The following is a 27,349-nucleotide window of genomic DNA, read 5'->3' as shown; positions in this document are numbered from 1 at the left end:
ATTGTATAAACTACACCTGAAGCATAATGACAGCACGATAAGTAAGCAATACAGAACATATAGAAATAAATTAAATCACACACTTCGTATTTCCAGAAAATCTTATTATGACAATCAATTTAATCTGGTCAACAATAACATAAAGGGCACATGGAAAATAATAAATGAACTTATACAGACGAAACGTAATAATGTACTACCTAAATCTTTTTATATAAATGATATTGAAGACAGTGATCGTCAGAGCATAGCAGACAATTTTAATTGTTACTTTAACACAGCCCCAAGTGTTATTGCTGTTGAGATACCGCAGATGGGGCAAAATTTTGAAACTTTTCTCAAAACACCATCAGTACCAAATTTCAGTCTCGATCCCTGTACCTCAGCAGAAGTTGTAGATGTTATCATGGGACTGAAGAATAGCTCTCCTGGCCTAGATGAGATTCGTGTTTCAGTTGTAAAGTATTGTGCCACAGCAATAGCGAAACCGCTGACCCCATATAATAAACTTATCGTTTCAAACTGGAATATTCCCTGATAAAATGAAAAGTGCTAAACTCACACCAGTGTATAAATCGGGTGAAATGAAAATTACCGACCAATATCTGTCTTACCGTGTTTCAGCAAAATCATCGAAAAACTGGTGGTTAATTGTCTGACGACGTTCCTCGAAATGAACGATATTATATACAGTCAACAGTTCGGTTTCAGATCGCATCACTCTACTACACATGCAATAATTGCTCTATATGATAAACTAGTAACTGCTAAAGAAACAAATAAGTACAGCATCACTCTTTTTCTAGACCTTGCAAAGGCTTTTGATACTGTAGACCACAATATATTGTTGAAAAAACTCGACCATTATGGTGTCAAAGGTCTTAGTAATATATGGTTTAATGATTATCTGAAAAACAGATCACATTGCCTTTTATACAACGATTGCCGATCAACTACTAAATACATGAATATTGGTGTTCCTCAGGGCTCAATCCTAGGACCCCTTCTCTTTTTAATATACATTAATGACATTAAAGATGTTTCATCTCTACTTGATATCATATTGTTTGCTGATGATACTAGTGCTGTCCTTTGCAATGATGATCCAGCACACCTCCTGGAAACTTTTAATCGTGAAAGTGAAAAAATTTACGATTGGCTATGTTGTAATAAACTCTCTCTTAATATTAAGAAAACCAAATTTATGTACATCGCTCCCAATCGCAGAATAAATAATCATGCTACTCCTTTCCTGGCTATAGCAGGCGTAAATATCGAAAAAATCAAGACCTTCAATTTCTTAGGTATAACTTTCAATGAAAGATTAACGTGGACAAACCACATAAATAATATCTGTAAAAAATATGCTGTAATTTAGGGGTGATAAATAATATTAAATATGCCCTAAAGAAAAATACTCTGTTCATCCTGTACTATGCACTCATTAACCCATATATTACGTACTGCAATGCTGTGTGGGGAAATACGTATGAAACACATCTTCTTCCCCTGATCCGTCTTCAAAAACGAGCATTACGCATTATTACCTCCTCTCATAAATACGAACACACCGCGCCTATTTTTACTGAGTATAATATCTTACCTGTTACCGCGGTTAACACCTTTCAGACACTCCAGTTAGTTCACAAATACTTCTACAATCCTAGCATTACTCCATTATACACCCGTACTTACTTTACAAAACAGTCTGATATTCACTGCTATCCAACTAGAACATCATATTTTAACTTACACCGACCATTTCATAGAAGCAATCTATCCCTACTCACTTGTAAAATAAAAGGACCGATCGAATGGAATAAACTGCCCTCCAATTTAAAAGAAATCACCTCTTTATCATTATTTAAATCGTCTTTGAAAACTTTACTCCTGAGAAAAATATACAGCTGATGAAGCATATAGCTATAATCATTACTACACCAAGTCATCCACAATTGTACATACGTTTTGAATTAACTCAGTTGCGACACGTAGTTGCTTGCTTAACGTTTTCTCTTGATAGTATATTGTTGTCGCCTTGATTGATATGAATATTAATACATAAGTGCACATGTGTGCGTGTGCATATTTGTACACATATTTACGAATGTAAATTCTCTTTACTGTCTGTATATCCTTACATTTAGGAGTGGGTGCTACAGTAGTAACTACTATGTGTATGCATAATTAGGTACACGTGTACGTATGTGCAAGTGCTTCATTCCAACATATGAGTATTAACCAGTTAGCATCTCTTGTCAATTAAATTTAAACATGTTATGGGATACAATAAGCCCTTTGGGGTTTCTGCTCCCGCCAGAGTGCTATAAGTTGTATTATGTTGACAAACTGATGTACCCGTACATATGTAATTATGTGTGTGTGTATATACCTGTTTGTATTAACCTTGATTAAGAAAAACCATTATTATATAGGCCTACTTATACTGTGCACATTACGATAATATTTAAGATGTATTTGTATGAATATACGTACATGTACATACATATGCGTGTGCCTGTGTGTTTGCGAGTGTGTATGTATATGTATGTATATGTATGTGTGTGTATATATATTTATATATAACCATGCGGATACAAGAGGTTTAGGTACAGAGAGGTATTGAGGTGTTCTTCCTTTTCTACTTTCTTTCTGGTGAATAAATCAAATCAAATCAAATCAACGCTGTTGTACGCCAGCATTTTGGTCATGGTCGTACAATGATTTTCTACTGACGTTTCATTCTGATCAGAATCAGGGATAAACACTGAATAATGTGAAGTATGTTTTAGACGCATGTTAACAAATCTTTATGAGATGGCCTGTTCTTATATAGTGACAGTGCCTTTTTATTCGCGTGGTACTCACATTCGCGGATTTCGCGGCAAACACATTTCCGCGAAAATAAGTTCCATCGAATATAAAATCCATGTAAGTAATTTATTAATGCAGCATACGTTACAGTTATAATTTCGTTGACAAGCACTACACTTCAAATACCTTTTCACACACGCTAATTAGAAATACCTAATTAGAATGTATTCCGGCTTTCACAAATCGAGCTTAACTGATCGTCTGTTAATCTTGCTTTTATAATATGTTCTTATATAGATACTGCTCATACTTAGTGTATTTGCTTGTTTATTTGATTTATTTATGTGAATTTTGTTTTACGCCGAACTGAAAAATATTATAATTGCTTGTAGACCATATAATTAGATGGTCCCCCTACCATACTGTTGGCTTGATATTAATATCGAGCGATGTTGATATCTACGCCAGCATCTGTATAGTATAATGATGTATAATATCTGACTTTCGCAGCTCATCAGTTGAACAGTCGTATTACATTCTATCAGTCAAAGTTTAGAGCGGTATAATCTAGCTCCCGTTTGGATACTTTTCATTAATCAGAACTGCATTTTCTCAGCGTAAAACGAAACGAAACAAAAATTAAATTAAATCAGATGAACGTACTTTAAAGTTAACACCATATCGGGTTTCCTTTATCCTTTTCCACGCTTTTATGTCTTCTGGCGTTTTTCCTTCACTACTGAAAACTACAAATTTTTGAGACTGGGGAGAGTCATCATGCAAAAAACTCATAAATATAATACAGGTCATTTAAACCAGAGAGGATCGTGTGCAGTGGTTTGCTTGAGCGTGACTCGAATCTTTGGTCATATTGAGATGCTACTTCTAACATTGATGTAGGCCGACAAGCGATTCCTTCTGTTTTGAATACTGTCCCATATGACTAAACAAAGTTACAGTTTTATGGAATTGGTAGGACCTGTCTAAAATGTTTTGGATCTTTCGTAAGTGTCAGCGAAGTGTAATTATCAACACTGTTACGATCCAAACTGTCTGTATTATAAAGAGATGGCTTGTTCGAAATACTCGACAGTTTAGCCGCACCTAAAAGTAACCAAAACCAGCAGATTTTATTTTACAACAATTTATTAGGTTTAACAAGAACAGATAACAAGACTTTTACAAATACTAAAGTGCTTAAGTTTAACAAGAAAGGATAGCAGTATCTATACAAATACTAAAGTACTTACATGTACAACGGTGTCAAGTCCAAACGGACGCATATATTCCACAATGCGGAAAACCATACAGGCATAAATGCACAAATAAAAGAGAAAATCCACAGTATAACTGAGTGTATGACGAAATATACACAAAATTCCACAGACAGGGTCCGTGTACTAATAAGCACTGTGTACACAAGAGCACAAATTAAATATACAAGTTCAGACTGAACAAGTACTCGGTGGAGATATGATATAACAAAGCCAGAGACTATGAAGACATCAAAATTCAGCACAAAAGGCCTACTAAAGTAACACACAGCGAAAGCATCCAAAACTCTCAATAATTCTCCGTTCTCTCCCTTTGACCTGCTTTCATATGTTTTATATACACTGGTGGAACTTTCTAGAATAAAAAAATTCTTGAACACTTGATGTAAACAAACAGGCCCCGAACTGAGCGTATTCTGGAACATTCTAAGGTAGAGGCAGACAGCAGGCCCTGAACTCAGCATATGTAAACAGTGGCAAGCTAAATTTAGAAGCTGACGGCAATTCACATAACAACAGTTTTGGAGATCAACGGTTATCAGTGGTGTAATGATTTATTTAAGTTATTTATTTGATTGGTGTTTTACATGGTATACTCAAGAGTATTTCACTTACACGACAGAATATGTTTTAAGAACTAATTTGCTTCGTGATAACATAGTTTAAGTTTAAGTAAATAACCTAATGAAACGATGTGTCTGTTTTTGGAAGAGCTGAAGAAGGTTTGCTAGCCTAACACTAACTACCCAAAGCCCTGGAGGCTATATCATGGTGATAAATGTTATCACCTCACTTCAATGGAGCAATTATAACAAACTGTGATTTTTCCAGGTTATGAAGGTATTATATAGCCTAAACATGGTCATAGGTTTCTGGTCTATATTTCTGTGCTTCCATTTTCATTTAGCAGCAAATTCTTACCACTTGGGTGGCATTAATTTCCACGCAAAGCATATGTCAAGCTTAGACCTAAGTTTCATTATCACACAGCACAAAATGTTTTAAAGCTTAGGGAATGAGTCAGTATCTAAGATAATTTACATATACATTCTTTCTTACGGTCAGGTATCTAACAGTGGACCACATCCATCTGTCTGACCGCTTCGTGGGGTAAAGAGCGTCAGTCTCAGAGCATGCAAACAGGGCCGCTTGGACGAGTGTTAGTATAAAGTGACTTGGTGGGGTTTCATGTTGCGTTGTCTTCGCCATGGTGCTTCAGTGGGGGCAGCACATTGACGCCATAGGCTCACGCTACCACAAGAAGACGGAGTATATGTATACACACATAATCATCGTCAAATAACATAAACAAAAAAGTATTGCTAAGTACGACTTAAAACCCCAAGGATACATATACATGCTCCCCTTTTAACCAGCTATTCAGTTATTATTTTTGTAATAAAATAATTATCATTGTATAACATTCTCCACGGCATGATATGCCTGACAGGTAAACATACGATGGCCACCATGACAAGAGTCAGGGACGTCATGTTTGTAGGTTGAGCTTAGGACTCACAAGTAATTCTTTTTCTAAAAGAGTTGTGTAAAACTGTTCCAGCAGCGTTGTGTTGTCTCCGGTACACCTGGTCACTTATATTCACGCTGAGTAGGGTGGGGACCACATAATTTACCTTGAGGAATGTTTTATTTGCAATATGGGCTTCGTTATTAATGAAAAGAAATGAGGAAAGAAACACGGTTTAGTGTTATATAAAATGCAGTTTCAATAGGATCGATCTTATTTTTCATTTTAGCCCTAGTCAAATGCTACTATATTGATTATACCTGAAAACAGGAGATTACACGTCTTCTGTTTTCATTCTTATAACGAATGTTTGCTTTTTGATGCTCTTCATAGAGAAGAATTTCGAAACATATGAGATGGTTTTCTTGTTCACCCTTTAGTAGTTTTATATCAGATTGAATGATAATTTCTTATTTGATGAGTGCCCCTGTCAGTGTAATTAACATGCATACTGCTCTCAGCGTCTTTTAGCACGAAATCAGATGATTTGGTGTTCAGTTTTTAAAAAGGCTGACTACATCTAAACCTAAGTAGTCTTCTGTTACTGAATACATCGACTATGAAACGTTTTATGATGTAATCTGTGTCATAATTGTGGGTTGTGAGCCAAAACAAATAAAACGACCGAGGAAATTTACTGTGATTTTTTCAGATGGTGACTGATTTATAAATGTCTATTTTAGAGCTGATGATTGATGTACGAGTGTCCTTTCAACAGCTTGTGATAGATGTACGAATACCCACTTTGCAGCTGGTGATTAATGTACAAGTTCCCACTTCACAGCGAATGATCGGTGTATGAGAGTAATTGGTATTTGAGTGTCTACTTAACAACTGTGTCTGATCTATAAATGTCCATTTTACTGGAGATTGGTCCATAAATGTCCACTTACCAGCTGGTGATTGATCTAGGGTATTCTCTTAACAGAGGACATTTTGGTCTTTGTACAAATATAGAACCATATTAAATGTATGAGATCACCCAAAAGGAGAGCACAACTGGTACTCATCGGAATAAATATACACTGGTGATATATGATTTCACCTAATTTCACACAGATGTTATTAAAGAGAAATTCATGCAACTCGACGAACAAGGAAACATCCCATAAATGGTGACCCTTGTATGTAGTGGAACTGAAGAGGGCTTTGCTGCCTTCGAAGTGATGTACCGGTGACCGGTTTTATTAAACGCTGATACAATTAGTGATAAATCTCTATCAGTTAAATCTGTGTAAGAGATAGTATTATAGTGAGTTCGAAAAATCCCAAGTAGACATAGGCTGATACCGTATATGTATTTGAGTGTCTAGTTCTTCAGTGAGAGGTGTGCAAGTTTTAAGAAAGTTTTCGCAGTTGTACAAAAGCACTTTTTCTGAATATACTTAGTTAAGAGAATAACTACAAGTGTGGTGGTACAGCTTCCAGACCTCGCCATAGATCGAGCTTTGTCTGGGGATTTATGCTGTTTTGAATCTTTGTAGAGTTGTGGCATATGTACGGATATACCTTCTGGTTGTGAAAAGGCTGGTGTTTTCTCCAGAGTATGGGTTGTTATAGAATACGTTGATGTTTTGGCGATTGTTGCAGTTATATTAGGCTCCTCTACAAGAACCTGATAGTAATAATTCTTCCCAGAAATATAATATTAATCATCATTATTTACAGATAGTACACAGTTACGTCTTCCTTAACTTCCTCCCACCATGGCACTTCAACAGCTGTGTTATGTTAATATCTTGTTATTGACTAGATGTTAGGTTGCCAACGATTCACATTCTGCAGAGAAATATACTGCTGACAACTTGTAAATATATACAAATGTCCTTTATAGTTCTTGACAACTGACTTAGTTTTAACCATTACCCACTGAGGACTGGTACATTTTACCATTAGAGGGTGAGGGGTGGTATGTTTTACCATTAACGGGTGAGAACTAGTATATTTTGCCATGAGCAGGTGAAGACTGGTATATTTCACCATTAGCTTTTTTGGACTGGTATATTTTTACTATTAGGGAGTGAGGATTGGTATATTTTATCATTAGCGGATGAGGTCTGGTATATTTCACCATTAGAAGGTGAGGACTGGTATATTTCACCATTAACGTTTGTAAACTGGTATTTTTTACCATTAGCGGATGAGGATTGGTATATTTACCATTAGCCGATGAGGACTGGTATATTTTACCACTAGCGGATTAGAACAGGTATATTTTACCATTAGCGGATGAGGACTGGTATATTTTACCGTTGGCGGATGAGGACTGGTATATTTTACCATTAACGGGTGAGGACTGGTATATTTTACCATTAACGGGTGAGGACTGGTATATTTTATAATCAGCGGATGAGGACTGGTAAATTTTACAATTAATGAGCGCAGACTGAAATACGAATGTCGGATTCAACTTCACAAGGTTTTAGGAGATCTTCATGATTCACTCCAATTATTCACATCAAAAATGCCGCGTTATTAGTTTCCAATCCTAAAGAAATACCACAGGAAACCTGTTTAAATTATCGCTTACTCTTTCTGATTTTTTTTTGACAGTACACGGTGGTCGTTTCTTGTATTGCTGTTTTGCGCCGTCAAACGTTCGTTGAAGACCAGTTGTTTACCACCAATGCGTTCTCCATATCTGAACGTCACATGTGGGAATGTTCGTCCGTAACTTGCCAAAGGGCGGTGGTTTACACCGGGAACTTCGTTTCACTTCATGCATAAAATTGAGCGCGGTCGTAGGATAGGTAGGCTAGTCTTCATTAAACAATAACAAAATCAGGAAAAATAATTAAAAGTATTGTTTCCTTGAGAGATGTGGTTTCAAGTTTCAGACATGTTATACCTCATATAGGTCTGTTTAAAAAGCATTGTTTAAATCAATCATACATGTTGCTTTTACCGTGAAATGACAAAATAATCAATAAATCATCACCTGCATGCAGTAAACAAAACACGGAGAACGAATTTAATCTTGAAAAGGATATTGTAATTTCACTATAATAAAGTCAACATGACATCGAAAACTGTTATATGACGATTCTAGAGAACATTTTAACAGCAGACAGTTGATTGAAAGTTGATAAGGAATAAGTGTAGCTATGAATCATAGCGTTGGGCGTGGTAGCGCGTTGTGTGTAACTACCTTCACAATTTGCATGCACTTTACGGAAAATACAAATTACAAACAACACTTCAAATGCGTAGACATTATCTACTATTCTTTGAAAGTACGGGAGTAAGCAATAAGTTATACGACAAAGATCATTTACCATTTGTCCATTGGTACAGCTCTGGGGATTTTCAGATCCGTGAATCTACCCGGTTTAACCAGAGACACGCTGAAGCTACAGAAACCGTTATTCTCACAGCCAATGATGGTTCCTTCACGACCGACAACACTGAGCTGGTCAAACTGGTCAAGGTAGAGGGCGGCGGAGTTGGAGGCCGTGACACAATCACCTTCTGCCTTGGCCGAGTTGACGACTTCTCCGTTCTGGGTCAGATCCACATGGGCCTCCTTGGTGCTGCCTTTCTTGCTTTGTACGTGATAGTTGATGGAATAGATTCCTGGCACAGGAGCAGTGAAGACACCATATTCTGTGTTGTACCCGCCATTGATGTTTGTGATGATGTTGTCAAAGGCAACAGGTGCGGGTTTATAGAAGTACTGGTCAGTGGTTCTGACCACAGATGTGGCCACGGCGTCCTGAGGGTTGACGTATACTTCCGGCTGAGGCAGTTCCCGGGGAAGTCGGTCAAAAGGTCTACCTGGTTGGGCACCTCCGACACCGCCAGCACCAACACCCACTCTATCACCTCCGGCAACTCCAGCGCCTCCGCGCCCTCCAGCACTTCCAATTCCTCCGGGCCCCCCAGCACCTCCAACGCCTCCAGCTCCTCCGAGTCTTCCAAGCCCTCCGAGTCCACCAGCACCTCCGAGTCCTGCACCACTATCACGTGCACCACCCTGATTAGCTCTTGCAGGACCCTGGCGCCCTCCTCTACCAAAGGGACCTTCAAACGGGTAACCTGATTGGTAAGCAGATATAGTGAGAAACAAACACTGAGAAATGAGACGCATAAAAATGAACATCAGAGACCAATCAGAGACCAATCAAGTCAGTGACCTGGCCGCTTGTTACCTACAGTGTATACTCAGTCGCTGCATATTCTATACGGAACGACTGCAGAACTGAAACACCTGTATCGAAGATTTCCTTCAGATCTGAATATGTTTCAGAACTGATTTGATTGGTTATGAAATAACTTAAGTTAAAATAACTAAATAAAACGATGTGTCCGTATTTTGAAGACCTGAAGAAGGTTCGCTAGACTAACACTAACTATTCAAAGCCCTGGGGCTATACCATGGTGACAAATGTTATCACCTCACTTCAGTGAAGCAGTTATAACAAACGGCGGCTATTTTAGGTCATAAAGGTATTATATAGCCTAAACATGGTCATAAATTTCTGTTGTATATTTCTGTGCTTTCATTTTAACATAGCAGTAAATTAATTCTCACGTAAAGTATATGTCAAACAGTAAATAGCTGAGACCTGAGTCTAATTATTACAAAGCACAAAATGTTTTAAAGCACAAAATGTTTTAAAGGGAATGAATCTGTATCTTAGATAATTTACATATACGTTCTATCTTACGGTCCGTTATCTAAAGGTGAACCACATCCATCCGTCTGACCGCTTCGTTGATTAAAGAGCATCGGTCTCAGGGCATGCAAGCAGGACTGGTTCGCCCGGTGATTAATATAATGTGACTTGGTGGGGTTTGATGTTATGCTGTCTTCAGCTTGGTGCTTCAGTGGGGGCAGCCCATTGACACCATGGACTCACGCTACCACAAGAAGACGCAGTATATATATACACACGTAATGGCTGTTCATCGTCAAATGATAATAGCAATAAAGTATTGCTAAATACGACGTAAAACCCAAAGCATAAATAAACATACCCCCTTTTAAACAACTATTTAGTTATTGTCTTTGTAATGAAATAATAATCATTGTATAACATTCTCCACGGCATGATATGCCTGACAGGTAAACCTTACCTGGACCATGGCTGTAGTAAGGTGGAGACCAACCACCGAATGCAGGAATGACGAACATACAGACGGCCACCATGACAAGAGTCAGAGAAGCCATGTTTGTAGGTTGATCTGAGGACTCCCAAGTAGTTCTGTCTCCGAAAAGTCTTGTGTAAAGCTGCTCCTCAAGCGCTGTGTATTCTCCGGTACACCTGATCACTTATATACACGCTGAGTAGGGTGGGAACCACATAAGTTACCTTGAGGAATGTTTTATTTGCAATATGGGCTTCGTTATTAATGAAAAGAAATGAGAAAAGAAACAAGGTTTAGTGTTATATAATATGCAGTTTTTAAATAATGGTTACATTATTGCATCATCCTTATTTTTCATTTTAGCCGTATAAATGCTACTATATTGATTATACCTAAAAACAGGAGATTACACGTCTTCTGTTTTCATTCTTATATCGAGTGTTTGCTTTTTGATTGTCTTCATAAAGAAGAATTTCGGGACGTATGAGATGATTTCTTTGTGCAACCTTCGTATTTCCATATGAGATTAAATGATAATTTCTTATTTGTTGAGTCTTTGTCCCTGTCAGTGTAACTAGGATACATGCTGCTCTTAGCGCCTATTACCATAAAATCAGATGATTTGATGTTGAGTTTTCAAAAAGGTTTACATCTAAACCTAACCAGTCTTCTGTCACTGATGTTAGGGCCAAGTCATCGACTATGAACTGTTTTAGGATGTAATCTGTGTCATAATTGTGGGTGGTGAGCCAAAACAAATAAAACGACCGAGGGAGTTTACTGTGTGATACGACAAAGACGGACCTTTAAAGACAAAGAAGTGCTGATGAAAGGAAAATAACCTTATTAACTTATAATAATGAAGTCAAGGCATCACCACGCAAAAGTAAACGGTTTCATTAGCTTTCGACCAACATGCCGGGATCGTAGTGAAACCCTTTTATATTTACTTGGTAATGCATTGACTTCATTATTATTACTGAACCCCGCACAATTACGAGCCTTTAAAAGTATATGACCTTACACACTCTTTATAAAATCAGACAGTTCATGATATCAAAGGTTTGTTAACGAAAGGTAGAAAGAAAAATGCCCTCCTTATATAAATTGCGGTAAGAAATTGGTGTCTCAAAATACAAACAAGGCTTTCCTGTAGTAGATGTTGAGCAATGTGGAGATCTATGTCAGCATCTATAAGGTATAGTGATGTATAATATCTGACTCATCACCTGAACTGCTATAATACATTCTGTCAGTCAATGTTTAGTATGAAAAAAACGAGCTCACGTCTTAATACTTTTTAACAATTTAGGACTAAATTTTCAAAAATTAAATTAAATGAGAGGAACGCACATAAAGTTAACACCACATCAGGTTTCCCTTATCCTTTCTTACGCTTTTCTCCCTTAAGTTGTTTTTCCTACACTACTGAATGAATAATGAAACCACCAAAAGGAGAGCACAACTGGTACTCATCGAAATAAAAATATACTGTTTATATATGATATCACCCAATTTTATAAAGTTAACACCACATCAGGTTTCCCTTATCCTTTCTTACGCTTCTCTCCCATAAGCTGTTTTTCCTACACTACTGAATGAATTATGAGACCACCAAAATGAGAGCACAACTGGTACTCATCGGAATAAATGTACAATGTTTATATATGGCATCACCCAATTTTATAAAGTTAACACCTCATCAGGTTTCCCTTATCCTTTCTTACGCTTCTCTCCCTTAAGTTGTTTTTCCTACACTACTGAATGAATTATGAGACCACCAAAAGGAGAGCACAACTGGTACTCATTGGAATAAATGTACACTGTTTATATATAGTATCACCCAATTTTATAAAGTTAACACCTCATCAGGTTTCCCTTATCCTTTTTTACGTGTCTCTCTCTTAAGTTGTTTTTCCTACACTTCTGAATGAATTTTGAGATCACCAAAAGGAGAGCACAGTTGGTTCTCATCGGAATAAATGTACACTGTTTATATATGATATCACCCAATTTTATAAAGTTAACACCACATCAGGTTTCTCTGATAATTTTTTACGCTTCTCTCCCTTAAGCTGTTTTTCCTACACTACTGAATGAATTATGAGACCACCAAAAGGAGAGCACAATTGGTACTCATCGGAATAAATATACACTGTTTATATATGGTATCATCCAATTTTATAAAGTTAACACCACATCATGTTTCCCTTATCCTTTTTTACGCTTCTCTCCCTTAAGCTGTTTTTCCTACACTACTGAATGAATTATGAGATCACCAAAAGGAGAGCACAATTGGTACTCATCGGAATAAATGTACACTGTTTATATATAGTATCACCCAATTTTATAAAGTTAACACCTCATCAGGTTTCCCTTATCCTTTTTTACGTGTCTCTCTCTTAAGTTGTTTTTCCTACACTTCTGAATGAATTTTGAGATCACCAAAAGGAGAGCACAGTTGGTTCTCATCGGAATAAATGTACACTGTTTATATATGATATCACCCAATTTTATAAAGTTAACACCACATCAGGTTTCTCTGATAATTTTTTACGCTTCTCTCCCTTAAGTTGTTTTTCCTACACTACTGAATGAATTATGAGACCACCAAAAGGAGAGCACAATTGGTACTCATCGGAATAAATATACACTGTTTATATATGGTATCACCCAATTTTATAAAGTTAACACCACATCAGGTTTCCCTTATCCTTTTTTACGCTTCTCTCCCTTAAGCTGTTTTTCCTACACTACTGAATGAATTATGAGATCACCAAAAGGAGAGCACAATTGGTACTCATCGGAATAAATGTACACTGTTTATCTATGGTATCACCCAATTTTATAAAGTTAACACCACATCATGTTTCCCTTATCCTTTTTTACGCTTCTCTCCCTTTAGCTGTTTTTCCTACACTACTGAATGAATTATGAGAGCACAATTGGTACTCATCGGAATAAATGTACACTGTTTATATATGGTATTACCCAATTTTATAAAGTTAACGTTCGTCTCATTTAATTTAATTTGAAAATTTAGTTCTGATTATTGAAACGTATCCAAAAGGAAGCTAGTTTTTTCACACTAAACATACTGATACTGATACAATATAATACAGCAGTTCAGTTCATGAGCTGCTAAATTCATATATTATACACCATTATACTTTACAGATGCTGGCATTGATCTCCACATTGCTCAACATCTATTACAGGGAAACCTTTTTGTATTTTCCAACAACGATTTCTTACCACAATCTATAAAATCACAGCATGTTTCGTTTTACCTTTGCTTAAAAAACTTTTGAGATCTCGAGCTGTCTAATTTCACAAAAAGTTGGTTAAGGCGATGTTTTTTTTTCGTCAACACTTACCCGTCATTGTCGTATCACACAGTATACTTCCTCAGTCGTTTTATTTCTTTTGGCTTACAACCCACAGTTATAACACAGATTACATCCTAAAACAGCACAGAGTCGATGACTAGGCTCAATATCAGTGTAGATATAGTCAACCTTTTTGAAAACTCAACACTGATAAATCTGATTTTGTCGTAATATACGCTAAGAGCAGCATGCATGTTAATTACACTGACAGCGGCAAACAATCATCAAATAAAAAATTATCATTAAATCTCATATGCAAATGCGAAGGTTAAACAAACAGTCATCTCATACGTCCCGAAATTATTATTTATAAAGAGCATCAAAAAGCAAACATTCGGTATAATGATGAAACCAGAAGACGTGTAATCTCCTGTTTTTAGGTATAATCAGTATAGTATCATTTAAGCCTCAAGTTAAAAATAAGCTCGATCCCATAACCATTGATTTGAAATTGCATATTAGATAACAGTAAACCTTGCTTCTTTTCTTATTTCTTTTCAATAACATCAAAGCGTATATTGCAAATAAAACATTCCTCAAGGTAACTTATTTGGTCCCCACCCTACTCAACGTGTATATAAGTGATTAGGTGTACCGGAGACAACACAACGCTTCTGGGACAGTTTTACAGAAGATTTTTGGAGAAGAATTACTTGTGAGTCCTCAGATCAGCCTACAAACATGGCGTCTCTGACTCTTGTCACGGTCGCCGTCTGTATGTTCGTCATTCCTGCATTCGGTGGTTGGTCTCCACCTTACTACAACCATGGTCCAGGTAAGATATACCTTTCAGGCATATCATGCCGTGGAGAATGTTATAAAATGATAATTATTTCATTACAAAGACAATAATTAAATAGTTGGTTAAAAGGGGGTATGTATATGCATTCTTGGGGTTTCATGTCATATTTAGCAATACTTTATTGCTATTATCATTTGACGATGAAGAGTCATTACGTGTGTGTACATATAAGGCGTCTTCTTGTGGTGGCGTGAGTCCATGGTGTCAATGGGCTGCCCCCACTGAAGCACTATGTGGAAGACAGCATAACATCAAACCCTACCAAGTCACATATACTAAACACAGCTCCAACCAGTCCTGTTTGCATGCTCTAAGACTGACGCTCTTTAATAAGCGGTCAGACGTATGGATATACTCCGCCTTTAGATAACAGATCGTAAGATAGACCATATATGTAAATTTCCTAAGATACATGGACATTCCCTCAGTTTAAAACATTTATGTTCTGTAATAATTAGATTTAAGTCTAAAATATTTACCGTTTGACAGATACTTTACGTGGGCATTAATCGCACCCAAGGGGTAAGAATTTGCCGCTAAATGAAAATGAAAGAACAGAAATATACAACAGAAACCCTTGACCATGTTTAGTCTATATAATACCTTTATGACCTGAAATAGCCGCAGTTTGTTATAACTGCTCCACTAAAGTGAGGTGATAACATTTATTACCAATGTATATACTTCAGGGTTTGGGGTAATTAAAGTTAGGCTAGCAAACCTTCTTCAGATCTTCCAAAAACAGACCCATCGTTTTATTAGGATATTTTAACTTATTTAACTATTTTATCACCAAGCAAATCAGGTCTGAAACATATTCAGGTTTGAAGGAAATCTTCGATTCAGCTATTTGAGTTCCGCATATGTTACCTTGCCCCAGTGGGAACAGTCCTCTCGTTTAGAATATATAGCGACCGAGTACATACTGTAGGTAAGAAGCTGCCAGGTAAATGACTTGATTGGTCTCTGATGGCCGCTCATGTACATAATTCAGCACCAATATGTTGATCTTTATGCGTCTCATTTCTCAGTGTTTCTTTCACACTATATCTCTTTCCTAATCAGGTTTCCCGTTTGAAGGTCCCTTTGGTAGAGGAGGGCGCCAGGGTCCTGCAAGAGCTAATCAGGATGGTGCACGTGACAGTGGTGCAGGACTCGGAAGTGCTGGAAGAGTCCGAGGTGCTGGAGGGTCCGGAGGCATTGGAGGTGCTGGAGGGCCCGGAGGCATTGGAAGATTCGGAGGAGCTGGAGTGCCCGGAGGCATTGGAGGTGACGGTGGGCCCGGAGGCATTGGAGGTGCTGGAGGTAATGGAATGGGAGTAGGTGCCGGCGGAGTCGGAGGTGCCCAACCAGGTAGACCTTCTGACCGATTTCCCTGGAAACTGCCTCAGCCGGAAGTATACGTCAACCCTCAGGACGCCGTGGCCACATCTGTGGTCAGAACCACTGACCAGTACTTCTATAAACCCGCACCTGTTGACTTTGACAACATCATCACAAACATCAATGGCGGGTACAACACAGAATACGGCGTCTTCACTGCTCCTGTGCCAGGGATCTATTCCATCAACTATCACGTACAAAGCAAAAAAGGCAGCACCAAGGAGGCCCATGTGGATCTGACCCAGAACGGAGAAGTCGTCAACTCGGCCAAGGCAGAAGGTGATGGTGTCACGGCCTCCAACTCCGCCGTCCTATACCTTGACCAGTTTGACCAGCTCAGTGTTAACGGTCGTGAAGGAACCATCATTGGCTGTGAGAATAACGGTTTCTGTAGCTTTAGCGTGTCTCTGGTTAAACCGGGTAGATTCACAGATCTGAAAATCCCCAGAGCTGTACCAATGGACAAATGGTAAATGATCTTTGTCGTATAACTTATTGGCTACTCCCGCAGTTTCAAAGAGATAATGTCTATGCATCTGAAGTGTTGTTTGTAATTTGTATCTCAAGTCAAGTGCAAGCAAATTGTTAAAATAGTTACACACAAAAGTTAAACAAACATCTACCACGCCCAACGTCATCATTCATAGCTACACTTATTCCTAATCAACTTTCAACAAACTTTCCTCTGTTAAAATGTTCTCTAGAGCCATCATGTAACAGTTTTCGATGTCATGTTGACTATATTAAGGTGGAATTAAAATATCCTTTTCAAGACTTAATTCGTTCTCCGTGTTTTGTTTACTGCATGCAGGTGATGATTTACTGATTATTCTGTTAGGTGCGTTACGTTTGTCATTTTCAAGGTAAAAGCTACAGGTATGATTTATTCAATATTTTCGAAAAAGGCCTATATGATGTATAACATGTCTAAAACTTGAAACCACATCGTTAAAGGAAATAATACTTTGATTTAAATATTTTTACTGGTTTTGTTATTGTTTACTAAAGACTCGTCTACCTATCCCACGACCGCGCTCAGGTTTATGCATGAAGTGAAACGGAATTCCTGGTGTAAACCCTTTGGCAAGTTACGGACGAACATTCCCACATGTGACGTACAGATATGCACAACGTATTGGTGGTAAACAACTGGTCTTCAACGAACGTTTGACAGCGCAAAACGGAGAGACAAAGAACATCCACCGCCCAAAGAATCAGAAAGAGTATACAATAATTTAAAATGGTTTGCTGGTGGTGTTTCTTTAAGAATGAAAACAATTAAAGCGGCATTTTTTGGTGTGAATAATTAGAGTGGATCATGAAGATCTCCTAAAACGTTCTAAAGATGCATCCGAAATTCGTATTCCAGTCTACACTCGGTAATGGTAAAATATACCAATCCTCACCCACTGATTGTAAAATATACCAATCCTCATCCGCTAATGGTAAAATATACCAGTCTACAAAGGCCAACGGTAAAATATACCAGTTCTCACCCGCTGATAGCAATATAAAGCAATTCAAACCCGTTAGTATTAAAATATACCAGCCCTCACCCTCTAATGGTAAAATGTACCAGTCCTCAGTCGGTAACGGTTAAAACTAAACCAGTTGTCAAGAATTATAAAGGACATTTGTATATATACAAGTTGTCAGCAGTATATTTCTCTGCAGAATGTGACCCGTTGGCAACCTAACATCTAGTCAATAACACGACATTAACACAACACAGCTGTTCGAGTGCCATGGTGTGAGGAAGTTAAGGAACTCGGTTCAGAGCAATATGACTGTGAACTATCCTGTAGGTTTGTCTAAAACAACCATATTGCATACACGCTCTACGCACATTATTCTATGCACTTTCTCTTAAAATATTGAGCAACGTCCAGTTCTACACTTTCTGTTTCAACATACGAGAGTCCAAATATGCATAATTCCCACTAATACACCGAACACATCGCATCCAAGAGATATAATTCCGCGTCTAAGTATACATCTGGGCGATACATTTGTGACTGTGCATCGTCAGACTTTAGTTTCAATCCCTGGAAACATCTCATGACTAGTAACCTTAATGTTGTAAATAATGGTGATTGGTCCGAAGTATTCACAGCCGGGAAACATAAATATAAGAGCTAACTGGAAAATTTTCCTTTCGGAGCTTGAATTCTTAAGAAAAAATTAGTCTAAAGGGGAGAAGGTAGAACCTTCAGGCATTGACATTTGGTCCAAGGTTGTAAAGAAAAAATTCGTGTATCCAATCCTTTATACGAATACCGATGCTCAGAAGACAGTCAAACTGAGTTCTGAAGAGCTTTACTGCGCGAAAGGCACTTGATAACCTTCATATTGATGGTTTTCAAATTACTCTTCTTGTGCACAAATCTCCTAATAATGTTATATTTACTGGAAGAACTATTCCCATCAGGTTCTTGTAGAGAAGCTGAATATCAGTACATCAATCGCCACAACATCAACGTATTGTATAACAAACCATACTCTGGAGAAAACATCAGCCCTTTCTCAACCAGAGGGATACATCCGTACATATGCCACAATTGTACAAAAATAAATCCCAAGACCAAGCTCGATTTACGGCGGAATCTGGAAGCTGTACCACCAAACTTATAGTTGCTCTCTTAACGAAGGTATTACAAAAGTTGGTCCGAAGTCTTCAGAGCCGAAAAACATAAATATAAGAGCTAATTAGAAAATTGTCCTCTCCGATCTCGAAACCTTTACAAAAAATCTCTCTTAACTCTTACTCTCTTAACGAAGGTATTGCAAAAGTACAGTCAGACAAAACTACTTCTGTACAACAGCAAATACTTTCTTAAAAACTGCAAACGTCTCACTGAAGAACTAGACAGTCAAATACATATACCGTGTCGTCATATGTCTACCTTTAGACGTTCTATCTTTAGTTATAAAAAAAACTGTAAGGATAAATTCAAATTAACATACGATTGTAAACTGAATGGAAAACGGCGATGGTACCTTAGCCTTGTCAGGACTATGAGCATTAACGCTCATTGTTCCATCTTTAGGTAGTGAATATCACCATGTAGCTTAAACAACACTTTAGGTAGTGAACGTTACCATGTAGCTTCAACAACACTTTAGGTAGTGAACGTTACCATGTAGCTTAAACAACGCTGCTAATTGGGAGAGTGTGATCGTAAACCTACTCTGTTGAAAACTACAAATGTTGCACCCGTATTTAAGATTGTCATCATATAGTAAACTAATAATTGTAATAAAGCTGGTGTAAACTAGAGATGGTAGTGATCAGTGGTTTGTTTGAGCGTGTAAACTCTCCAAGCAATCCTGAGCACCTGGCTTTGGCTCAAAACGGTATATCACAGACTCGAGCCTTTGGTCATATTTAGATGTTACTTCTAACATGTTTGATGTAGGCCGAAAAACGATTCCTTCTGTTTTGATTTCCGTCCCATATGACTGACAAAGTGACAGTTTTATGGACTTGGTAGAACCTGTATATCGAATGTCATTTAAATCTGTGTAAGGAATTGTAGTACAAAGAGTGGAGAAATCCCAAGTAGACATATGACGATACGTTATATGTATTTGACTGTCTAGTTCTTCAGTGAGACGTTAGCAGTTTTCAAGAGAGTTTTTGTGTTGATTTTGCTGAAGTACTTTTTCTGACTGTACTTTTTGCAATAACTTCGTTAAGAGAGCAACTACAAGTTTGGTGGTACAGCTTCCAGATTCCGCCGTAAATCGAGCTTGAACTTGGGACTGATGCCTTTTTGGAATCTTTGTAGAGTTGTGGCATACGTACAGATATATCCCGCTGGTTGAGAAAGGGCTGACGTTTTCTCCAGAGTATGGGTTGTTATAGAATACTTTGATGTTGTGGCGATTGTTGTAGTGATATTAAGTTCCTCTACAAGAACCTAATGGGAACAGTTCTTTCAGTAAATATAACAATAATAGGAGATTTGTGCACAAGTAAAGCTGCAGACATGTACTGAAATACCGATGTATTGATCATAAAATCAACCAATTTACCTAATATACAAATAAATCAATAAGTAAATGAATAAATAAATGAAAAAGAATTATGCATTTCAACACCTTACATCGATATGAATCGTTATCCACTCGCTAAATGGACATTGGTTTGTTGGATAATAGACGATAAATAAACTATCCCAAACTCAACTGAAGTCGTTCAGCTACTTCTGTACTTTGTGCTTTCTACTTTACATTCCAGTGTACAGGAATTTATGTCAAATGTTATTTTTGTCAAGGGTATGACATTATACGGGTAGCACTTACTACACATAATGGATTCATTATTACATTATAGGTAATCTTTATGGATGGAATTTTGCCCTATATGTAATAACTGTTACACTATGGATAGGCCTGACTCATGCATACATGCCTGAATTGAGTTGGATTTTATTGTCAAATCTGTTTGTTTGTTTTTTTTTGCTTTCCTCTGATCTGATAAGGGATAAAGTGTTTAGAAGAAACTTTTCTTTTTTATTAAAAAATCTGGCTTTTTCTGTAAAGCTTTGTTTTCATCACCTGATGCTTATAATATAAATGAAAAGTTCTCAAAAATAAATGCTTAACAAAAATAAAGCAGTTCGGACTATGCCATTTATGTTTGAGCAATTTCCAATTTCAAGACCTTATGTACATGTAGTAAATAATCTTCGGACAGGCTACCATATACCTACAGTAAAGTAAATGAATGTTCTATTATCCCTCTGCAAAACATATGGTTAGGGAAACTGTGCAGAGCCCGGAGGAAACCATAGCACTTTACTAGTTACGAGGCAAACCAAGCGGACGATGAGTAAAAGCTTGAGCCCTTAAAGGTTAAGAATTTGTGATCCACATCGATATCCAACACCTCAAATGACTGAGCCAGCGAGTGCCCGAGCGAGAATCGCTACACAAATGTCCACTTGATGTATTTATTTATTTTACTGGTGTTTTACGCCGTACTCAAGAATATTTCACTTATACGACGGCGGCCAGCATTATGGTGGGAGTAAGCCGGGTAGTGCCCGGGGGAAACCCACCACCATCCACAGGTTGCTGACAGATCTACCCACTTACGGCCGGAGAGGAAGCTAGCATGAGCTGGACTTGACCTCACAGCGACCGCATTGGTGAGAGGCTCCTGGGTCATTACGCTGCGCTAGCGCGCTAAAGAACTGAGCCCGCGGAGGTCCCGTGTCCACTTAAAAACTAATATTAGCATAAGAATTCGTAAAACAGCTGATGTTTGTTAGGCGAATGTCGTTTTAACAGCTGACGACAGGAAAAATCGCTTGTTTGTTTTGGTCACTCAACATCATTTCGGTTATACATTTTTAATTACTATAAAAATGTTTGCTTTGAGACAATGACTTAAAATGCAAAACCTCTGTATCTCTCAGTAGGTGAGATATCGAGGTTCACCTATCTAATCCACTCGTCGAAACAGACATTCGTTCTAGCCGACTACCAAGTTTGACGTTCCAGATCAGTAATGGCAAGGTCAATTCCCAGAAGGTCGTTTAACACAAACTATATAAAGTACGAAAATAGGACGGAATCAGAGGGAAGCAGCCAGCGGTTTTCAATGATGCCCGAAAAGCGCAAGGCATGTTCTAGGCGAACGAGTGAAATCAGTATTGAAACCGTGTACCTTGCTAGTATATAAGTTATCGATAATAATACATGGACCCCAGTTGTGCTTTGATTGGAACTGTTTATATATCCATTGTGGCGATCTAAATCAACACGATGAAGACACAGCCCGTATCCACAACCCGGGGTTAAGCGGAACAATTATGAATCAAAATTTAAAAAAACCATGTCGTCTTTGGTGGGCGCCGCAATGTTGGATAACTTAATATTCATTAGTTAATACTTGAGTAAATAGTTCATTTTTTGGATGTTTTCGATTATTTCGGATGCAGGCAGTTTCTTGATTTTATCTAATTGGTAGAGATTTAGACTCAAGGAATCTGAAAATACTTATTAAATATCTGATACTTCTCTATCAACAATTATCCCCAGATATAGGGGGGAATAACTGCGCTGATGGCGCCCATCTATACACGAGTCTTGTCTGGGTACACGTAGAAAGGCGTGTGATCTCGAATGCAGCTATTCTTGTCTCAGGGCGACCGAGCTCTAAGAGCGAGTCTGGTGAGACAGGCCGGCCTCAGACAAGGAGAGTCGATACAAACATAGTGGTATCCATGTCATTTACCTGTCAACTTGTTACCTACAGTATGAACTCAGTCGCTGTATATTCTAAACGAGAGGACTGTTCCCTCTAGGGCAAGTTAACACATGCAGAACTCAAACAGCTGTATCCAAGATTTCCTTCAGATCTGAATATGTTTCAGAACTGATTTAATTGGTGATAAAATGGCTTAAGTTAAAATAACTAAATGAAACGATGTGTCCGTTTTTTGAAGACCTTAAGAAGGTTCACTCTTCTATCCCGCTGTTAGTTGCGGGCCGCGTGCAAATATACATGTTAAACAGAGATTACCTTTTAAACAACATCGAGTGTTTCACGCAACACCACCGCCGGTACGTTTGCCTCTGAGAGTAATATGATTTCATACTGCTTATGTCTACAAATAAAAGAATTTAAATTCGTTTACTTGTCAGATTTGCTTTTGTGATTTATATAAAGGTGAACTATCGGAATTTTCCTCAGTGATGAAAGTGTTATTTCGCACACTTTAAAGACATCGTTTCTGTTTCTACATCTTTGATAGTTTACACCCAGATGCCATGACGTGGAAAAAGAAACATTTGTGTCATGACGTTCCAATCTGAGCTCAGCAGCTTATGTCATAATACACGTACAGTGCAATTTTACATCCCTATATCACTCATGTTATGTGCACGACTGCCGTCAGTTTCTAAATTAGAAAGCTTCAACCCTTTTCCAGCGGTTCATTTGACTCAAATTCAGGCCCACCGAAACAGGCTCAAAATTTTGACAAATCAGGTGATCAAAGAAGTTTCGAACACTACTCAACGAAGGTCTGACCATACATTTACTGATAGACAGTTTAGCAGGGTTACATGTAATTTTTGTAGGAAGCCAGGCCATGTCATATCAAATTGTTATGCTTTAAAGAGAAGGCAAGAACAGGAGGATGGCTCCAAGCCTACTGGTTTGTGTGTTACTGCTAAAAAGTCTGATATAGTGAACAATGTTGATGCATTTGATTATGTTAAGACTCCACCAGTAGATTGTACACAGAATTCACAGGATAATGTTATGAAGGTTTATGAGCCATTTATTTGTGACGGTAAAGTCTCACTTAAAAGTGACATGTCTTGTGATACAAAGATCAGGGTATTAAGAGATACTGGAGCTTCTCAGTCTTTATTGTTACAAGATGTTTTGCCATTTTCTGATGAGTCATATTCTGGATTAAATGCATTAATTAGAGGTGTAAGCTCTGCTGAATTTGAATCTGCGCCTCTTCACAAAGCTTACTTGTCATCAGATATTATTTCGGGTCCTGTTACTGTCGGCATTAGGCCTACTTTGCCTTTTAAAGGAATTCATCTACTACTTGGTAATGATCTTGCTGGTGACAAAGTAATGGTTAATCCTATTGTGACTGATAAACCTTGTTTAAATCAAACTGTTGATCCTGTTGAGAAAGAAATTCCAGATTTGTATCCCCCTTGTGCTGTAACGAGGTCTATGTCAAACAAACTTTCTAATAACGGCCAAAACACAGTAACGGACTTACAAGATACATTTCTTACACAAATGTTTACTCAAGGCGACTGCATTGATAATGATGAATCAGACCATTGTACACCTAGTGACATATCACATGTTTCTAAACATCAGCTTGTAAATGAACAGCATAAAGACCTGGAAATTTCATGTTTGATGATGACTGGGCTGTTAAACATCAGATTGTTGTACCTAAGGCATACCGAACTGAAATTTTACGTATGGCACATGAAATGCCATTAGCTGGTCACTTGGGTGTTAACAAGACCTACTACAGGATACTGAACCACTTCTTTTGGCCAGGATTAAAGGGAGATGTAACCCAGTTTTGTAAATCATGTCATACATGCCAAGTAGTGGGTAAGTCTAATCAGACTATTCCTAGAGCCTGCACCATTAGAGCCTGTACCAGCTTTTCAAGAGCCATTCAGCAAAATATTGACTGATTGTGTAGGCCCTCTACCTAAGACGACGTCTGGGAATCAGTATGTGTTAACTATTATGTGTACAGCAACCAGATTTCCCGAAGCTGTTCCTTTAAGGAATATAAACACCAAGTCTGTTGTAAAAGCTTTAACAAAGTTTTTTACTCTGTTTGGTTTACCCAAATCCATACAGTCTGATCAAGGTTCAAACTTTATGTCTGGTATTTTTCAGCAAGTTATGTACCAGTTAGGCATTAAACACTACAAGTCGTCTGCCTACCACCCAGAAAGTCAAGGTACAATTGAAAGATTTCACCAAGCATTAAAGAACATGATTAAGACTTATTGTTATGATACAGAGAAAGACTGGGATGAAGGTATTCCATTTCTTATGTTTGCTGTTCGAGAGTCAGTACAAGAATCATTGGGTTTCAGTCCATTTGATTTAGTATTTGGACATACTGCTAGAGGACCTTTGTTAATTTACAAGGAACAGTTTCTCAATGATGACACAAGTAATATAAATATTTTGGATTATGTATCTGATTTTCGTGCTAAGCTTGTCAGAGCATGTGAATTGGCTAAAGCAGAAGAATATGAAACGTAGATATGATGAGAAATCTGTTGTTCGGTCATTTCAACCTGGTCAGAAAGTTTTAGTATTGTTACCTGTACCTGGTAAATGCTTTGATGTCAGATATTTTGGTCCATATCTTGTTGACAAACAGCTGAGTTAGCTTAACTATGTTGTTAAAACACCTGATCGGCGCAAATCAAGTCAGTTATGTCATATTAACATGCTGAAACCCTATGTAAACAGAAGGGACACTGACAACACTGCTGTACATTCTGTTAATGTTGTTGCTGCTGACATTGACCAGAGTTGCTGTAATACAGATGATATTGGCGAACAGTTGGTTGATTCTAAGCTCAATTCTTCAAAGCTTCAGAATTCAGATGTCTTAAAACAACTTGATTCTAAACTGCAACATCTGGAACCCATTCAGCAACAGCAACTGTCTGAACTTGTTTTTGAGTTTTCACATTTGTTTCCGGATGTACCATCAAGAACTGATGTCATTTTTTCACGATGTTGCTATGGGTGCTGTTTTGCTTCTGGAAGACAATCTTGGTGTTGATCATCCAGTTTGTTTCTTTTCATGTAAACTTCACAAGTTTCAGAGAAATTATTCAACTGTTGAAAAAGAATGTTTGTCTGTTATTTTAGCTCTGCAACATTTTGAAGTTTATGTAACAGCTTCGAGACAACCTGTGATTGTAAATACTGATCATAATCCACTTGTGTTTCTACAGAAAGTTAAGGGAAAGAATCAGAGATTGTTACGGTGGAGTTTATTGTTGCAGGGACACAATCTTGTAATCAAACATGTAAAGGGAAAAGATAATGTTATTGCAGATTGCTTGTCTCGTGTATAAGTTGTGTATAAATGTTTAATTACATGTGGTTTTACAATGTTGTATATAATGTTGCTTAACATATATTGTAAGTAAAAAAAAGTTAGGGAAACTTAACTTAAAATTTAGCTTGCCACTGTTTACATACGCTCAGCGCATGCTGTCTGCCTCTACCTTAGAATATTCCAGAATGCGCTCAGTTCGGTGCCTGTTTGTTTACATCAAGTGTTCAGGAATTTTCTTATTCTAGACAATTCCACCAGGCTATATAAGACCTATGAAAGTAGGTCAAGAGGAGAGAACAGAGAACGGAGAGAAAGGAAAATTAATGAGAGCTTGGATGCTTTTGCTGTTCATTACTTTAGTAGGCCATTTGTGCTGAATTTTGGTGTCTTTATAGCCTCTGGCTTTGTTATATCCTATCTCCACCGAGCACTTGTTCAGTCTGAACTTGTATGTTTAATTTGTGCTCTTATATACACAGTGCTTATTAGTACACGGACCCTGTCTGTGGAATTTTATGTATATTTCGTCATACACTCAGTTATACTGTGGATTTTCCCTCTTGTGAATTTGCCTCTGAGCATTTATGCCTGTGTGGTATATATTGTGGAATATATGCGTCCGTTTGGACTTGACACCGTAAGTACCTTAGTATTTGTATAGATACTGCTATCCTTTCTTGTTAAACTTAAGTACTTTAGTATTTGTAGAAGTCTTATTATCTGTTCTTGTTAAGCTAATAAATTGTTGTAAAATAAAATCTGCTGGTTTTGGTTACTTTTTTGTGCGGCTAAACTGTCGTGTATTTCGACCAAGCCATCTCTTTATAATACAGACAGTTTGGGTCGTAACAATTGGCAAAAATGTGGTGATGAAAGGAAAAATGTAAAAAAAGGCTGCACAAGTTTTCGATCCACATTTACGTGGTGATGCCTTGACTTCATAATTATTACTGAACCCAAGTACAACTATGAGTCTTTAGCAGTGTATGATCTTACAATCTGTTTATCAAATCAGACAGGTCGGAACCTCAAGGGTTTGTTAAAGAAAGATGAATACAAAAATGCCCTCATTCTATAAATTGTGGTAAGAAATTGGTGCTGGAAAATACAAACAAGGCTTTCCTGTAATAGATGTTGAGCAATGTGGAAATCAATGCCAGCATCTGTAAAGTATAGTGATCTATAATATCTGACTCAGCAACTGAACTGCTATATTACATTCTGTCAGTCAGTGTTTAGTACGAAAAAAACGAGCTCCCGCCTTGATACTTTTCAACAATCAGTACTGAATTTTCAGCATTTAAATTAAATGAAACGATGGTACATAAAGTTAACACCACATTAGGTTTACTTTATTCTTTTTCTCGCTTCTCTTTATTAAGTTGTTTTTCCTACACTGCTGAATGATTTTTGAGATCACCAAAAGGAGAGCACAACTGGTACTCATCGGAATGAATGTACACTGTTTATATATG

At 37.6% G+C, this 27,349-nt stretch overlaps 2 protein-coding genes across 2 annotated transcripts; one reads left to right on the top strand and one right to left on the bottom strand.

Annotated features, from left to right (window-relative positions):
• Window positions 1–8,887: 8,887 nt before the first annotated feature.
• LOC135475585 (complement C1q-like protein 4) lies at window positions 8,888–10,786 on the bottom strand. Its single transcript, XM_064755510.1, has 2 exons — window positions 10,693–10,786; window positions 8,888–9,651 (listed from the first exon to the last, which is right to left on the bottom strand). The coding sequence occupies exons 1-2, from the start codon at window positions 10,784–10,786 to the stop codon at window positions 8,888–8,890; spliced, it is 858 nt and encodes a 285-aa protein (XP_064611580.1).
• A 3,988-nt stretch (window positions 10,787–14,774) lies between these two features.
• LOC135475584 (complement C1q-like protein 4) lies at window positions 14,775–16,751 on the top strand. The gene is made up of 2 exons (XM_064755509.1): window positions 14,775–14,868; window positions 15,961–16,751. The coding sequence occupies exons 1-2, from the start codon at window positions 14,775–14,777 to the stop codon at window positions 16,749–16,751; spliced, it is 885 nt and encodes a 294-aa protein (XP_064611579.1).
• The last annotated feature ends 10,598 nt before the right edge of the window (window positions 16,752–27,349 follow it).

This window comes from Liolophura sinensis, chromosome 9, assembly GCF_032854445.1.
Source record: "Liolophura sinensis isolate JHLJ2023 chromosome 9, CUHK_Ljap_v2, whole genome shotgun sequence".
In the NCBI taxonomy this organism is placed as follows: domain Eukaryota; kingdom Metazoa; phylum Mollusca; class Polyplacophora; order Chitonida; family Chitonidae; genus Liolophura; species Liolophura sinensis.
The sequence above is the reverse complement of the archived record's forward strand: the minus strand, read 5'-3'. Positions and strand labels throughout refer to the sequence as shown.